This window comes from Schistocerca cancellata, chromosome 9, assembly GCF_023864275.1.
Source record: "Schistocerca cancellata isolate TAMUIC-IGC-003103 chromosome 9, iqSchCanc2.1, whole genome shotgun sequence".
Lineage (NCBI taxonomy): Eukaryota > Metazoa > Arthropoda > Insecta > Orthoptera > Acrididae > Schistocerca > Schistocerca cancellata.
The window spans coordinates 320,685,365-320,704,120 of record NC_064634.1 but is presented as its reverse complement, the minus strand read 5'-3'; the positions used below and the strand labels follow the sequence as shown (position 1 = coordinate 320,704,120).

Below are 18,756 nucleotides of genomic sequence, written 5' to 3'. Positions count from 1 at the left end.
CATCACTTCCCTCTTCAATTTCTCTCTTGAATTTGTTTGAACCTGTTGCCCCTGATGTGACTAGAAACAGGGTAACAAGAAACCTATGAGATAAGCAAACCAGTTGTGCCACCTAAACGTGTGTTATCTATTTACATGCCAATACTGTTGATTGTTGCTTTTGAAATATAAAATTTAATTTTTTCAGACAGAATGAAAGATACATGTTAAAGCTGCGTAAATGCATGCAAATCTTTGTTGTGGCATCTTTCTATTCTAATTCAGACCACAGAGTAATTACTGCACAGAAAATTAAAAAAGTAATGCTGGGCATATTAATATATTATTTTATTGCAAGCTGCTATGAATACAGTTTATTGTTGTATCAGTCCTTTAGTAATAAGTAGATGTTTAAATTATTAATTAAAGCAGGTGTTTATATGATTAATTCAGCGATTGTTGGAATGAGAATATTTTAGTTGTTGTGATTCACGAAAATGTTCATAATCTACAGGAGGAGGAACTAGATGAGCTTGCTGGCCAAGTTCAGTTGTTGGAGCAGGCAAAACTTCGGCTAGAGATGAGCTTGGAGCAGCAGCGCAAAGAAAGTCGGAGAGAAGCCGCCCAGCGGGATGAAGAGCTAGAGGATGCTCGGTGTGCAGCACATAAGAAAGTCAAAGGTGGGTACACTGAGTGGTCCCTCTGTTTCTTTTGAAATGTGGTTTGCCTTCTTCATACAAGCATAAGCATTTATTATTTGGAGGAACAGAATTATGAAAAGAACAAATACCATAAGAAATGTGGCATGATAATTCAATTTGTGGGTCAGTTGAATGCGTGTTACAGGGCTGTTATGTTTGCGTGATGAAAAGTCCAGGATGGAAACAGAGAGAAAAATGAGATAGGTAAATAAATGATTGCCAGCAAATCTATCCATCATTCATGTGCAGTTCAGATGTTGCCTGGTCTCATTTCTTCCATAAACATTTTGTTTGGCTGCACAAGTAGCACTAACAGGAAAATGTGAATCGGAACCACCTAAGCACACAGTAAAATGTCCTTATGAATTTGGCATTCATATAAATTTTAAAAAGTAAAAATAAAGTTGTCATCGTAATATATATTCTGGTGACAAGAAGAATGGGGAAAAAATGGACTTTACTTCCATAGAGGAATTGTAAAGTCTGTCAGATAGCACTAAAAGGTAACATTTTATTCCATATGATATCGTACAGAGAATAATACAGTTACAAGTACAGTAAAATATTTTGAAAACTGCTGATGTAGATTCACTGTAATATGTATCTATCTAACTCAGTACATGAGGGAAGACTTTTTGGATTCAACGAAGGTGGTTCCTTAACTCCAATAGGACCACTTAGCAAATCCACAGCATGTTAATAGAACTCACATTCAGGTGATACTCCCTCCATTTGTAGTATCTTGTGTTTGGTATAAAATTGATAAGAAGGTAAAGTTCACAAAGAGCATATCAAAACAAAAGTTCAGATCATCTCATACCTACATCTATGACTCATCAAAAAGGCATCAAATGCTAACTGGTATGATTTCCTTAATCCATTATGAATCTTTGGGTACTATTGTGTCTTCCTGGTAAATGTTTGTAGACACCATGTTCACAAGAATAATTGTGGATGATTTGAGTTTAGTTGATATTGTGTGTCTTGTTGCTTTATGAATGCCTTCCACTATTGATTTCATGTGTGAGGAGCAGATGCTCATCCTATTGTTAGCTGTTTTGCTTTAAGCTCACTGGACAACATGTCAGTCACCTCCCCAAAAAAGCTCACATGTTACTTTGGAGTACTGTAGGTTATGTAGAGTTGGTAAGAGGTGTTAATGTGATCCCCCATCACTGACTTACTTGGTGGCAATGGAGTTCAGACATTCCCATGACCACACTATGAATGAACTTACGAAATTTGTTGATTCATGAGTGCAGACTGTCCAACATGTTTACAAGGAACAATGTACCTCTCACAGCTTTGTAATGTGGTGTAAGAACAGGATTCGTAAGAATATCTTAACCAATAGTGACCTGAGACAAGTGTCTAGTTTCAAAGTCAACAGGAATTGCTGCTGTGAGTGTATACAAGCCCATCTTGACCACGTTCCGAGTGAACATTGTGAAGGGAACTGCATGCAATGGACAGAAGGCTGCTTTTTATAGTGACACATAAAGCAGAGTTATCAAAACAACACAGAAACTGGACAGGAGCTGGCTGGAGGTGCGTATTGTGGTCTAACATGTGCACTGACGGTCTTACAGTGTGTTTGACCCACTATGTGCAGAGGGTGTATTTCAGATCATAGATGGTTCTGATAATTTTTGGTGGTGCTTCTCATACCATGACTTAGGCCACTCATTCAGGCCACTGTGAATGTCAACATAGGGTGTTTATTTCAACATTATCAGTTCATGATGAATATGCTGTGGATGCTCCCATCTTCCAAGATAACAGTAGTTATGTTCCCAGGACTGTATGCATATGCTCCTGATTTGACCAACACACAGGTACCCTATTGCACTTCAACAGGTCCACTAAATCAGCTAATCTTATGACCATAGAAAGTTCCTGGGACTATTTGGAACAGTGAGTGATATGCAGCAGTCAGCATTCTCACAGTTTGGTACTTGTTTGGAATCTAATCAAGGGGATTCATCCAGACGTAGCATACCTGAAAATCTGTGTGTACACTCTCACTCACCACGCTGAGTCCATTGTAAAAGCTTGAGGTGCCGTTACATGGCGTGATGTCTTCGGGTTACTAAGTTTTGTCCAGTGAACCAGATGTGAGATCAACAAAACTAATTTTGTGTGACTAGTTTGTTTTGTGTTCAACATTTCAAACCTGCCACAAACCTTTCATAAGTAATGAGTGGTATCTGTCAAAGAGCCTGGAACATAAGGGAAAAAATGAATGGTGAACAACAGTATTAAAATTGTTATTTCACTGACAGTGAGTCAATGAAAGATAAGTAGTGGTCCCAGTGTAGACACCATGACATTTTCCTGAGGAGCATCATGTTAAGTCGTGAAAGAAATAATTAATGACAGACCCAGTCAAAATCTTAGCATATTACCTCTGCTGAGACTGTATAAAGATGAATGTAAATCAGTCTACATAGAAATAAAATATTGTTTTTCTAAAATGACTTCCTTAGAAAAATGATATAATCTAAAATTGATAATTTTTATTTTGTAAAGGACTTTCATAGATTATCTATCAGTGGATGATAAATAATATATTCTGTGAAAACATGAAATGTGTGAAAGTTTCCACCTAACTTCATTTGGGCTCAACTGTTTTTAATTAATGGCGGCTTTACAGTGACTACATGTCTCTATGATTGCAGTTAACATTCTTTGCTTTTCATTGCAAGTAACATGATCATCAACTGGCTTTGTTCTCGTTAATTGCATTGTTTGTGATGAGAGTTCTCATTTTGACCATTTCCTGGTATGTAAAAATTTGTTACATTTTTATTATTAGGATTACAGCAGAATTACAGCAAGATATAACATACCAAGCCATGTTTCAAGCAAATTTACTTTCTTGGGTGTGTACATCTGTGAAATAGTTTGAAGTGTGACAGATAGTGTTCAACAGCAAAGCAAATAAAGGCGTCACAAAACAATCAACTTCTGAGCATGCTGCTATGTCTTTGAAAACGCAACACAACAGAACTGTTACTGTTGGGATGTGTAGCTGTACGTCAGGTGGGAGGCAGAAAGCAATTACTAGCATTACACTTTTGACCAAAACAATAGTCACACTGTACCGATCTGCAGAATACCACCAGTTAAATTTTAGCATTAACTAACTTCAAAATCTGCATTCATTCATTCATTCATTCATTCATTCGCTCCCATATTGTGTTCCTATATCCCATCATGAAGGAGAGTCATTGGGAGTGTGGCACAAATCAAAGTATACATTAAAAGTCAGTCTAACAGCCATCAATTAAACTCATTTTCTTTAAGCGCATCCAGCACATCTATGCGGGACAATCTGCTACAGGTCACACATACATATCACCTGTTATGAAGCAGCAGATGATTAAAAAATAAAAGGAATTAAAAATGTGAGCTAATACAGCTTTTTTATATGTGATGTAAATTTTATGAAAGGGTTTACCTCAATGAGCAAAATGACGATCAACAAATGTTAGGGCTGTTAAATTTACTTCGTAGTTGATGGCTGTTAAATTTACTTGGTAGTTGACAGTACATGCTTTGGAGTTGATTTATTCCAATCATAGTGCTCAACATCATGCCCAAACACTTTGCTGTTGCTAAACTGCCACAGCAGTTGCTCAGTTCACATCAAATTCTTTGTCTGGCATTCTTTTGTGGTGTGTTTGGATCCCAAATCATGGGTCTGGCACTTTTATTTCATATTTTTCATCACACATGATAAAAAGAAGATATCAAATGCTGGACAATATCAAAGGAGGCAGATATTCAGAAATGAAAAGACTGGCTATGGACAGAGAAAAGTGGAAGAGGCTTAACCCAACCAAGGTCCAGTGTGGATTGCTCATTGGTTGGTAATATGACAGCTCATGTAGCCAGTGTGAGGATAGTTTCAGGTTACCAATGATAACGAAAAATTACAGTTTGCTTTTAGTGCAGAAACTAATTTTTTCTGTTTTGCATTTGCTCATAGAGATTAGCTATAATTGCTGTGAACAAAGCATTTGTGATTGTAGTTGTACTTCAGATTGTTGATCGCTGTTTTCTTGGGTACACTGCACATCACAAGGTTGTGGTTAGCTTAGGATGCGAGTTTAAATTCAGGGCTACAAAATGCGTCCTCTGTCATTGGTCACTTAAAATCAGCTGTTGATAGAGCTTCTTACATTTGTGACATACTGTGCAGTGGCCACCTCCAACACTGCTCTGTGTTACGCATTAACAGCATTTGTGAAGTGATCTACTGTGTTTGTGTGATGCCTATAACTGAGCAGTAGCCAGAAGCTGATGTGGCAACACTGCAGTAGCAAATGACAGACGTCAACTATCAAGTAATTTTAACCAGACTATAAACAAAATAACATTTAGCAGTCTTTTGTTGCTGTGCCATACTTTTAATAAAAATTGCTGTGGCTTAATTTGAATATGAATAAAAACAGAGTTCACAAAACATAACTTTCCACTTTCTTTGGCTCAAACAGCACTGGAAGCCCAGTTAGAATCAGAACACGAGGAACGTACCGCTCTCCTGAGGGAACGACATGAACTGGAGAGGCGGTTAGCAGCTGCCGAAGAAATGGCTCGCGCTGGTCGCAGTCAAGAAGAGGAGCAGCTGCAGCGACTGCGGCGTGACCTTCGCAGGACTAAGGCCCTCTTGCGGGATGCACAGGCGGCGCTTGAGAGGGCGAGGGCAGACTCTCCGGGCAAAGCTCTTGTTAGACAGCTTCGAAACCAGGTGATAATACTTTGATTTATATATGGAAACTTTTGGTCCTCATTAACAGCTATTTGAAAATGGTAATAATATTACAAGGAAACTGTAAAATTATAAGGGGGCAAAATTGCTGGCCAATACTTAGTCTCTGGAGACAAAATTCAGTATTGCTGATACACACATGAAAGTGGGGAGAGGAAAAAAAACCTATTCTTAGGTTTTGGAATTGCTAGCTTTTTCTGCAGGGAGGAAAGTGTGATAAGTTTTGGAAGGATGGAGGGTCACCTGCTACCCAGATTGTCAATATGGGTGGATCTCTCTCAACCTGGGGCTTCAGTGACAGGCACTCTTTTCCCAAACTGTCATGCTCGCCTTCCTGTGGAAGGAGCTAACAGCTCCAGAAGCTGAAAATAGTTTTTAAATGTGCCAGTAAGCAGTATTAGAATTCTGCCTCTTGAAGGAAAACACTGGCCAGCCATTCTGTCCCCTAGTTTCACAATTTTCTTTAAGATTTTACCCCTAAAGCCTAACAACAATATTAGATAGCTTATTCTTGCTTTTTAAATGTTAAGAGACTGTGTGTGTGTGTGTGTGTGTGTGTGTGTGTGTGTGTGTGTGTGATAATCGTTTTATTTGTTGTTATTTACTTTTTTATCTTACTCATTTGTATTTCTGGCTGACAGACAGTGGTAGGTATGTGACAGTTGGTCAAATAAAATCCAGCTGTTCGAAGAATAATAAAAAAAAGGATATCAATGATTCCAAACAATGAGTTAAAGAGGAGCATTGTTAGAGTTGTCCACTTTTGTAGTACTTCATTGTAATGATTCAATTATTACAGTATTTGGTTACAGCACAAGAAAAGTTTGCAAAAAGTGAAGTCCTATCAGGGAACACATGTCATCTAGAATTATTATTATTATTATTATTGACATGCATGCAAGCGCACACACACACACACACACACACACACACACACACACACATACATAGTGTCGGCTAGACTAACAGGGCTAATGCTATTTTGCAGCAGGTGGACAGATTGTGATGGCAGTAGTATTGAGTGGGGTGGTTGGAGGAAAAGGGAGGCAGGAAAAAGAGAGAGGGACTGGGGTGGGTAGCTGTTGGTGTGGAAGGAGATGGCCGATTTATCCAGCTAGGTATGCAGGAGAGAGGGATGGCACTTTTATGGGGTGGCATGATTACAGTGGTCGAAACAGCATATGCTGAAGGTGATGCTGGGACATGATTTGGGAGAAGGTGATAGGATGGTATCCCTCATGCCCATGGTCCTGCTGCTATCGAACTCTACCTCTTCCAACACCCTTCAGACTCTTAAGGCATCACTTTATTCCTTGCTCATCTTACTAACTATATCTTGACCTACAATTTCTTCTCATTTGAAGTGAAGATTTACAAACAAATGTGTGGCACATTCTTTTGGCACCCACATGATACCCCTCCCAATTCATGTCCCCATGTTGGCTTCAGCATACACTGCTCCCCAATGGTGCTACAGTTTTGCCAGCCCATATACCTGCCACCTGGTGTGTGTGTGTTTCACTCTATCTTCTAAAAAGGATAACTCTGAAAGCTAGAAAAATTTTCTTTCTTTTGTGTGTGCCTCCTGACAACTTAACGCTTCTGCTTTTCGGTGCATGGTCTCCTCTAATCCCAAAGTACTTACATTCTACAAGAACTTTCCTACACCATTTATAACATTAGCTCAGAAATTTTAACATATTAGCAAACAAATATTCTGCCCTGTCTCCTCAAGATTGTTTTTCCTTGTATTTCAGTCTTCTTTATCTTTTGCACCAAATCTTATTATCGACTTGACATTTTGGGCCTGGGTAGTAATGGGTTGTCTTCTTTCCTTTCATCCTTCAGTTTCACATCTCAGTTTAGATTCAATATTCTACTTTTGCCATGCTTCTTAGATCTCCATACCACTGCAGTTTCCTTCTACCCAAAATACTGCATATTCCTTGTTTCACTTCCATTCTCTTTAAATGTAATTGTTCCTTACTTTTTCTTTTCTTGAATTTCTTACAGATCTCCAAACCACTGTCTCTAACACTTTCAACTTATTAATATGTTTCTTAGTTCTGTTCATTACATTCCTGCTCTATGAAACTGAGTAGAGCATCCCAATGATCTTTCAGCTATTCCTAATTCAGCTTTCCCCCTCTTTCTAAAATAGATCCCAAGAAGCAAAAATTATTAATTGTTTTATTTGTTCCCATCTATAAGGATTGTTCAAATGAAAAAGTACAAAGCACTGTAACAACCAAAACAGTTGGAATTTTGCATATGCCACTTCGGGAGAACATAGTGAGACATTTAGGGATGTGAAGTAGTGTCTGGTGTGGTTGTTCACATGTGAGAGTACATGCTGCAGGAGAGAAGCAGGCAGTTGGGTGTTCTGTCCATTTGATGCAGCTGTGCATGTAAGGGCATCATTGAATTCAAAGTGCAAAATTTTAGAATTGTGGAGCAGTGAGGAATTACCAGATCTCTGACTGCAGAAGAGATTTAACCAGCTAGTATACATCACTGGAAAGTGCCTGCGTGTGGGGGAGACTTGTGTGTCTGACAAGCCAATGAGAAAGTTGTCTCCGTTTTCATGAAGGCCGGAGGTGTTTGAGTGATGACCTGAGGCCAGTCCAGGCAACTGAAGTAATCATGGCTGAACTCATTGACAGGGTGAATGACCTAGTGAGGAGTGATTGATGTTTCAGAATACAAATGTTAACAGTGATGCTGGAGGCCAGGGTTGGTACATCATGGACAACTGCGTACAACAGTTAGAGTTACCGGAAAGTGAGCACGCTGTGGTTTTTGAAGCAGCTCAGAGAACTGCAAAAGGAGCTGCATGTGAGGCTAGCACACCACCACCTGTTCTGGAATCTTAAAGACTCTGCTTTCCTAGAGCAGACCATTGCTGGTGACGATCAGTGCCATTACTTTGAGCCAGATACAAATTGGGACTGTATGCAGTGGGAGCATGCATTGTCACCTCCCGCTAAAAAATTCAAAGCTGTTACCACAGCATGGAGCTGATGCTCTCAATCTTTTTCAACGTCTGAGATCCAATAATCATTGAATTCCTCAAGCACAGACATGTCATCCTGCTACTTACACATGTTTGGTCCACTAAAAAATCATCTCAAAGGGATGTGGTTCAAGTCAGATGATGAACTAAAGGACACTATGGAAGATTGGCTCCTGTCACAATCACAGGAATTTTGGGAACAGGGAATCCATTGGCTTGTGAAACAGTTGGGCAGTTGTGCTCAAGCCTGTGGTGATTACATTTGAATATAGACATCAGTTATACCCAGTCTTGTTTTGTACCATTTTTGAACACTCCTCATACATACAGTTCTTCAAGGTCATTGGTAAAGAAATTTGTTTTTTGATAATCTTCAGGTATAAGTTATTGTATTCTGTTGATAACTGTCAACATTTGTAAGTTGAATGCTCCCTGTCTTGTGCTTTGATGATACAGTCATCAGCATCAGGTATCTTCCATCTGCAGGCTGTTTGACTAGTGTAAGGATACAAATGAAAGTGACAAGCAGAGGATAATCCAGCAAATAATCTTAATAAAACGAGGTCCGCCACATTTTCTACCTGTCCAACTTACTGGTGGTGTGTACCTTCATTTTCTGTGACACAAGCTAAACAACTGTTTCAATAGTCATCTTTATGGTGACAGAATCCGTATATGGTACATGCATGATAGTGCACTGGCACACTTTCATGTGGATGTGTAGGAATGTCTAGCCCACCATAAGGTCTCCCAACTTGAACATGTTGGATTTTTGTTGTTGTATTCCAGCCATGTAAATAGTGTTAATGAATTCCTGGAACACGTTGCTGATAGTCACCAATGCATTTGGGATATGCCTGTTATTTTTGAATGTGTACAGACATCGATGAGGAGAACTGTTGAAGCCTGCTTTCACATGAGTGGTGGCCATATGGAATACTTGTAATGTATTTGTCCTCAAGTGCATGTCTGCACTTTGGATTATGTGAACTCTGTTGTAAGGTGTTCATACAGTCATAACACATTGTATTGAGGAAACCATTGGTTTCCGGACCTGTTTTCATTAGAATTATTTGACTGTTTCATTGTACTGTACTTGCCTCTTCCATTTGTTCATATAATAGTCAAACACTCTGTATAATATCTAATCCCTTTCACTTATATTCTTGAGACCCTGTCCTAGACCAATATCTATATAAATAATGTTGATGACAATGGGCATGAAGAAGTACCAGCACATTTCATTCAGTTAATGCTTGCAGAATGTTGCTATTATAATTTTCAGGAAATTGTGAAAAAAAATTGCTAAGCTGACAGGTCTGGTATTTTTACGGGAGAGCTACCTTCCATAGTATCCATTCAATATTGTAAATTTCCTCTTTTTCTTTGTATTTTGCAACTAGTTGGAAGATCTGGAGGTGGCCCGAGCGGCAGCAGTGAAGGCGCGTCAGACAGCTGAGCTGGAGCTGAGCGAGGTTCAGGCTATGCTCGAGGAAGCACAGAGGTCTCGCTCTGAGGCAGAGGATAGAGCAGCAGCCGTTGCAAGGGAACGTTCGGAGCTGAGGACACAGTTGGAAGAGAATGAAGAAGAGCTGGCAGAGGTAAGGAAAAGCTACAGCTATTGTCTCAGAAACAAGAAAGTATGATTTAGATGACTCGTGTACCAGTGGGCCACAAGTATTAGCTTGTTTTTGCATCACAGCTTGTAATAAATTGACAGTGAAAATATTTTTTGATGTTGTCTTACAGTAGTGTAGAACCTGAATATTGTTGCGTTTTCAGTAAGGAGAGGAAAAAAAAATGGGGGGGGGTACTGTGGCATTAAATATACGCATTTTACATTATGAAAATGGCTGCATGAGGGATATAAACTACATAACCAGTTACAAATCACCATGCAGGCGAAATAGCAATACTTTAATGAGTAAATTTTTTTTTTTTTTTTAAGAGATAGTGAAAGCAAGTGAGAAATTCTAGACTTGCTATTAATAATGGCCAGCAACTTACTTCTGACACTGATCACATAACCAGCACCCTCATCTAGGGTAAATATCCTCATTTTTGTGTTAATTTGTGAAATATGTTACATTCTGTTGTTACTTTCATAAGGTATTCAAAACATGTACACAGTTCAGTACCGCTATATAGCCGCAAATAGCTTATTTGATACATTTTTGAGATTAGTTACAATAATATGAACTGGCGAAGCATGGCTGATGGTTCAGAGGGAGGTACCAGATGTACATGCTAGGAATATGGGGAGGAGAGGCAGCAGGTGCATCAGATATGTATGCGAAACACGGGCTTTGGAACCGGTAAGTTCAAGCAGCCCATAATGCTGATGTGATGCAGTTGATTGGAAGGGGGCACTGTTGGGATGAAAGTGTGGATGTAGGGATATAGTGGAAATTGAGGTCGGGAGGATTACAGAAATGAAGGATGTTTTGCAAGTATAACTCCCATCTACATAGTTCTGAAAAACTGGTTGGGAAGGGGAGGGGAGGGGGTTGGGCGGAGTCCCGCGTGGAACATGTTGTGAAGCAGCCATTTGTGCTCAGCAGCGTGTCCCGCCACTGGATAGTCAACTCTACTCTTGGACACGGTTGGACTGTGGCCGTTCATTCGAGTGGACAGTTGACTAGTGGTATGCACAGATAGAATATGGAGCAGAAACTACATCTGAGCTGATAGGTGACATGACTGCTTTCACAGGTGGCCCTGTTGCTGATGAGATACGATTAGTCTATGGCAGGATTGGAGTAGGAAGTACTGGGTAGGTGATATGGGTAGGTGTCGCACCTGGGTCTTAGGATATGTTCAACTGGTTTCTTAATGTAATATCAAGTGGCAAAGTAAAATCTGATCAGGAAGTAAGACTTCCTATAATTCAATCTTGCTCATCTTACTATTTAAGCACACTCCCCAACCTCTCGTTATAGAACGTTTTTTCTCAGAGTGCTGTAGTTACTGTTGGAAGTTAAGAGTACAGATCAAACATCCAATTCACAAAATAAATACAATGCTTCTGATAATCAGCATATTGTATATTGTACTCTTGTGTACAGTGATTGTAAAGTTGTTTTAATATTCCAGACATCACAATTAAATTGATAGGGACAAAGTCCACAAATGAACTGCCTTATTTAACATACTCCAATTCAGTGAAGTTTGCTCTTGTCCCCATGATCATCATCACCATCATCATCATCATTTAAGACTGATTATGCCTTTCAGCGTTCAGTCTGGAGCATAGCCCCCCTTATACAGTTCCTCCATGAACCCCTATTTAGTGCTAACATTGGTGCCTCTTCTGATGTTAAGCCTATTACTTCAAAATCATTCTTAACCGAATCCAGGTACCTTCTCCTCGGTCTGCCCCGACTCCTCCTACCCTCTACTGCTGAATCCATGAGTCTCTTGGGTAACCTTGCTTCTCCCATGCGTGTAACATGACCCCACCATCTAAGCCTGTTCGCCCTGACTGCTACATCTATAGAGTTCATTCCCAGTTTTTCTTTGATTTCCTCATTGTGGACACCCTCCTGCCATTGTTCCCATCTACTAGTGCCTGCAATCATCCTAGCTACTTTCATATCCGTAACCTCAACCTTGTTGATAAGGTAACCTGAATCCACCCAGCTTTCGCTCCCATACAACAAAGTTGGTCGAAAGATTGAACGGTGCACAAATAACTTAGTCTTGGTACTGACTTCCTTCTTGCAGAAGAGAGTAGATTGTAGCTGAGCTCTCACCGCATTAGCTTTGCTACACCTCGCTTCCAGTTCTTTCACTGTGTTGCCATCCTGTGAGAATATGCATCCTAAGTACTTGAAACCGTCCACCTGTTCTACCTTTGTTCCTCCTATTTGGCACTCAATCCGTTTATATTTCTTTTCCACTGACATTACTTTCGTTTTGGAGATGCTAATCTTCATACCATAGTCCTTACATTTCTGATCTAGCTCTGAAATATTACTTTGCAAACTTTCAATCGAATCTGCCATCACAACTAAGTCATCCGCATATGCAAGACTGCTTATTTTGTGTTCACATATCTTAATCTCACCCAGCCAGTCTATTGTTTTCAACATATGATCCATAAATAATATGAACAACAGTGGAGACAGGTTGCAGCCTTGTCTTACCCCTGAAACTACTCTGAACCATGAACTCAATTTACCAATAACTCTAACTGCTGCCTGACTATCCATGTAAAGACCTTTAATTGCTTGCAAAAGTTTGCCTCGTATTCCATAATCTTGTAGAACAGACAATAACTTCCTCCTAGGAACCTGGTCATATGCCTTTTCTAGATCTATAAAGCATAGATACAATTCCCTGTTCCACTCATAACATTTCTCCATTATTTGCCGTAAGCTAAAGATCTGGTCCTGACAACCTCTAAGATGCCTAAACCCACACTGATTTTCATCCAATTGGTCCTCAACTAATACTCGCACTTTTGTTTCAACAATACCTGAGAAGATTTTACCCACAACGCTGATTAAAGAGATACCTCTGTAGTTGTTACAATCTTTTCTGTTTCCATGTTTAAAGATTGGTGTGATTACTGCTTTTGTCCAGTCTGATGGAACCTGTCCCGACTCCCAGGCTATTTCAATTATCCTGTGTAGCCATTTAAGACCTGACATTCCACTGTATTTGATGAGTTCCGACTTAATTTCATCCACCCCAGCCGCTTTATTCCACTGCAATCTATTGACCATTTTTTCCACTTCCTCAAATGTGATCCTATTTCCATCATCATTCCTATCCCATTCTACCTGGAAATCTGAAACATTACTGAACGCATTTTCACCTACATTGAGCAATTCTTCAAAATATTCCCTCCATCTGCCCAAGGCATCCACAGTATTCACCAGCAGTTTTCCTGACCTGTCCAAAATACTTGTCATTTCCTTCTTACCTCCCTTTCGAAGACTGCTAATTACACTCCAGAATGGTTTTCCAGCAGCTTGACCCATAGTCTCCAACCTGTTTCCAAAGTCTTCCCAAGATTTCTTCTTGGATGCTGCAATTATCTGTTTGGCTTTGTTTCTTTCTTCAACATAACTTTCTCTGTCTACCTGGGTTCTGGTATGTAGCCATTTTTGATACGCACTCTTTTTCCTTTTACAGGCTGCCTTGACTGTATCATTCCACCAAGCTGTTTGCTTCATCCTACTTTTACACACTACTGTTCCAAGACATTCTTTAGCCACTTCTAGTACTGTGTCCCTGTACCTTTTCCATTCCTTTTCCAATGACTGTAATTGACTACATTCAACTAACTGGTACCTTTCTGAGATCGCTGTTATGTACTTGTGCCTGATTTCCTTATCCTGAAGTTTCTCCACACTTATACTCCTACATATGGACCTGACCTCCTGCACTTTCGGCCTCACAATCCCTATTTCACTGCAGATTAAATAATGATCAGTGTCATCAAAGAATCCCCTGAATACACGTGTGTCCCTCACAGCCTTCCTGAATTCCTGATCTGTTATTATATAGTCAATGACAGATCTGGTTCCCCTGCCTTCCCAAGTATACCGGTGAATGTTCTTACGTTTAAAAAAGGAGTTTGTGATTACTAAGCCCATACTGGCACAGAAATCCAAGAGTTGTTTCCCGTTCCTGTTGGCCTCCACATCCTCTCCAAATTTACCCATAACCTTTTCATACCCTTCTGTTCGATTTCCAATCCTGGCATTAAAATCACCCATGAGCAGAACACTGTCCTTGTCCTTTACTCTAACAACTACATCACTGAGTGCCTCATAAAAACTATCCATCTTATCTTGATATGTCCCTTCACAATGCGAATATACTGACACAATCCTAATTTTCATGCTAGACACTGTCAAATCTATCCACATCAGTCGTTCGTTTACATACCTTATTGCAACTACGCTGGGTTTCATTTCTTTCCTGATGTAAAGCCCTACACCCCATTGTGCTATTCCTGCTTTGACTCCTGACAAGTAGACCTTGTATTCTCCCACTTCCTCTTCTTTCTCACCCCTTACCCGAATGTCACTGACAGCTAAAACGTCCAGCCCCATCTTACGTGCAGCCTCTGCCAGCTCTACCTTCTTCCCAGAGTAGCCCCCATTGATATTCATAGCTCCCCATCTCATTACCATTTGTTTGCCAAGTCGTATCTTAGGAGTCCCTGGTTTGTCAGTTAGAGGTGGGACTCCGTCACCTCCAAAGGTCCGAGGCATTTTGCTCTGATTGTTGCCAGCATCATACACTCCTGGAAATTGAAATAAGAACACCGTGAATTCATTGTCCCAGGAAGGGGAAACTTTATTGACACATTCCTGGGGTCAGATACATCACATGATCACACTGACAGAACCACAGGCTCATAGACACAGGCAACAGAGCATGCACAATGTCGGCACTAGTACAGTGTATATCCACCTTTCGCAGCAATGCAGGCTGCTATTCTCCCATGGAGATGATCGTAGAGATGCTGGATGTAATCCTGTGGAACGGCTTGCCATGCCATTTCCACCTGGCGCCTCAGTTGGACCAGCGTTCGTGCTGGACGTGCAGACCGCGTGAGACGACGCTTCATCCAGTCCCAAACATGCTCAATGGGGGACAGATCCGGAGATCTTGCTGGCCAGGGTAGTTGACGTACACCTTCTAGAGCACGTTGGGAGGCACGGGATACATGCGGACGTGCATTGTCCTGTTGGAACAGCAAGTTCCCTTGCCGGTCTAGGAATGGTAGAACGATGGGTTCGATGACGGTTTGGATGTACCGTGCACTATTCAGTGTCCCCTCGACGATCACCAGTGGTGTACGGCCAGTGTAGGAGATCGCTCCCCACACCATGATGCCGGGTGTTGGCCCTGTGTGCCTCGGTCGTATGCAGTCCTGATTGTGGCGCTCACCTGCACGGCGCCAAACACGCATACGACCATCATTGGCACCAAGGCAGAAGCGACTCTCATCGCTGAAGACCGACACGTCTCCATTCGTCCCTCCATTCATGCCTGTCGCGACACCACTGGAGGCGGGCTGCACGATGTTGGGTCGTGAGCGGAAGACAGCCTAACGGTGTGCGGGACCGTAGCCCAGCTTCATGGAGACGGTTGCGAATGGTCCTCGCCGATACCCCAGGAGCAACAGTGTCCCTAATTTGCTGGGAAGTGGCGGTGCGGTCCCCTACAGCACTGCGTAGGATCCTACGGTCTTGGCGTGCATCTGTGCATCGCTGCAGTCCGGTCCCAGGTCGACGGGCACGTGCACCTTCCGCCGACCACTGGCGACACCATCGATGTACTGTGGAGACCTCACGCCCCACGTGTTGAGCAATTCGGCGGTACGTCCACCCGGCCTCCCGCATGCCCACTATACACCCTCGCTCAAAGTCCGTCAACTGCACATACGGTTCACGTCCACGCTGTCGCGGCATGCCACCAGTGTTAAAGACTGCGATGGAGCTCCGTATGCCACGGCAAACTGGCTGACACTGACGGCGGCGGTGCACAAATGCTGCGCAGCTAGCGCCATTCGACGGCCAACACCGCGGTTCCTGGTGTGTCTGCTGTGCCGTGCGTGTGATCATTGCTTGTACAGCCCTCTCGCAGTGTCCGGAGCAAATATGGTGGGTCTGACACACCGGTGTCAATGTGTTCTTTTTTCCATTTCCAGGAGTGTATTTAAAGTACCAGGGAAGCAGGTTGCTAGCCTTACTTGCCCAGAGTCCCATTGGGTTTTACCCCAAACGGCTGAGGGTCTAACCGGTGGATTTGGTAGTCTTTGCCGTATGAGCACAAAGGTGACCACGACTCAGAATATGTCCGAGATGCCCAGCCTTATTCCAAAGTAACTGGTATCCCAACTGTCGGGACCACTTACTTGGCCACTCATACGTTGCCCGTGGTTCATGAACTAGGACATGACTACAGGAACCCACACCATGAACCATGATGTGTATGCATTATCACATCTGCTCTTGCTCAGACCACACCTCAAAGGCAGATGCCGATGACACAAAAAAAACTTCCAGATCAGCAGGTACTGTGAGCATGGCACAATGTTTATCATCGTCCAGCCTTGCAGACACACAATGTCCATAGTTTATCCCATGGTGGGTGCCACACAATGAATTCTAAACCAGTAGTCATAGGCATATATTTGTCTTAACATGACTTTGATTAAGTTTCATAACATTCCTGCCAGGTGATCTTTCTTTTGCTATGGATATGTAACCTCGGATAATAAGTATTTATTATCCATATGGATCATTAAGTACTTTTACAATATTTCTTGATTTTTGCTCATGAACTACTCATTACTGGGACCTATAGTCCACTGGTCATTTAGTCTGATTGCGCATATTTCATCCAGTCAGTGTTTCCATAACTCAGGATGTTCTAGCCATGCTCAGAACACTGTTGGAAATCAGTGGACATGTGCTACACAATATTTCTTACCTACAATAAAAATGAGAGAGAGAGAGAGATATGCCTATAGTATTGTTATATCGTGTACCTCCTCAGAGATTCCTTCCTTCATCCTACTTAATTCATCCCAAATTTTTTGTAGTTCAGTTTCTGTTCTGTCTGTTTCTGCATTAGAATGGGGTTTATCTGCAGATGAGTCAGTCCTTCCTTATGCCCTATTATCAACTAAATCAACTGCACAGTCCACTGTACTAGCAAGTGTAGAGCCTGAAATGTTGTCCGCATCCAAACTTTACTTTGTTCCAACATCTATACCTTACTTGTATTCCTGAGATGTGATCAGTATTGTGTTAAATTCTTTTAAGTCCTTGTTAACATCTCTGAATTGCTAATTCATTTCATTTCAAAATAAATCATGCTGTTTCAATAATTTTGAATTTAGCTCCTCTGGTAAGGTGGAAAATATCGTCTGTAACTGCAATATGCTATTTTGTATTTCTTTCTTTTCCCTACAGGACTCATTGATTTGATGTTCTAGTATGGTGTCTGGTGCTTTTATTTAATTTTTTTTATTTAGTTTCAGTATTTCCTAATGTTATGTACATTTGTCTGGGTGTTATAAACCAAGCCAGGATATCCACATCCACTTTTCTCACCAACACGGATAAACAATTTCTAAAATAACATGTTTGTTGAGTCTCAGCTGAATACTGTAAGAATGCTAGCTACACAACTATAGTATACTCACAAACTCTGTTTGCAAAACCACATGCAGTTTACCCCACAACCCAAACACTACTACTACTACTACTACTACTACGACTACTACTACGAGAGCCCCTTCAGAAACTAATCATCTTGGATAGCTCACCAGAATCTTGCCACACTTGGATATCGATGGGAAGCTGGATCAGCGTGTAGGTTATGCGGCATCACTGAAACTGGGTGTGTCATTGACACTGCTGCTGCTGCAGGTTGACAAGCCACAGCTGCGATCCAAGACTGCTGTTGTAGAATGGGCATGTGATTATTAAAATTGAAGCTATTCATAGTTCTAGTCAAAAATCTTCCAATTCGTGGACTAGTTATTTTCTCCTCTGTCATAATTGTGGTGGACGCAGGCACTGTCTCACAAACCTAGTCCACAGACAGATTCCTGTGCCATCCTAGACACCACTATTCCTCTCACCACCCTCAAGGAAAAGAACCAGCTGCAAAGCAGAAGCACCACACTCTCCCCATCATCACCCATTATCATCCCAGACTGGAGCGCCTGAAGCATGTCCTTCACTGCAACTTTGACTATCTATCATTGTGCCCAGAAATAAGGGACATCCTACCCAAAATTGTTTCCACCTCTCCTAAAGTGGTATTCCACTGCCCACCCAAGCTACCCTGAGTTTCACTAGATATGGCTTGTACCTCAGTAGGTATGGGAAGGGGAGGCTGGCAAAGCTTATAGCTGACAGTGTAGTGGATGGTGATGGGATCACTACTTTCTGTAGTAGTTGTTGGTAAGAGCTGCACCTTTTTTTGCACTGAAGTCAGCTGATAGATAACTTCTTTTATGCAGGGATACCTAACAAAGGAATCACCGTCAAAGTAGGCCAGGTATCCAGGTAGCGTAGGAATTAGTGTATTTCATCAAAACGTAAGAGGTATTAGAGATAAAGTTAGTGAACTGCTTATAGATGTTGACTCTCACATTATTGGTATATTGGAACAACACCTAAATAATTTGATGATTCAGAGGCTTCCTTTGCCAGGATACCGATTAGCTGGCTGTTTTTCAAGAAGTTCTTTGTGTTTGTGGAGCGGTGGAGTGGCCATGTACGTTGAAAACAGATGCCATCTGAGTCCGT

General features: G+C 41.4%; 1 protein-coding gene across 3 annotated transcripts in view; it reads left to right on the top strand.

The window, feature by feature from the left end:
- Nucleotides 1-18,756, top strand: part of LOC126100972 (unconventional myosin-XVIIIa) — a 306,712-nt gene that overhangs the window by 275,648 nt on the left and 12,308 nt on the right. For all 3 annotated transcript variants that reach the window (XM_049911635.1, XM_049911637.1, XM_049911636.1), the window contains 3 exons: nt 494-659; nt 5,180-5,433; nt 9,871-10,068. In XM_049911635.1, the coding sequence (XP_049767592.1) occupies nt 494-659; nt 5,180-5,433; nt 9,871-10,068 (618 nt within the window). The remainder of the gene's footprint in view (nt 1-493; nt 660-5,179; nt 5,434-9,870; nt 10,069-18,756) is intronic.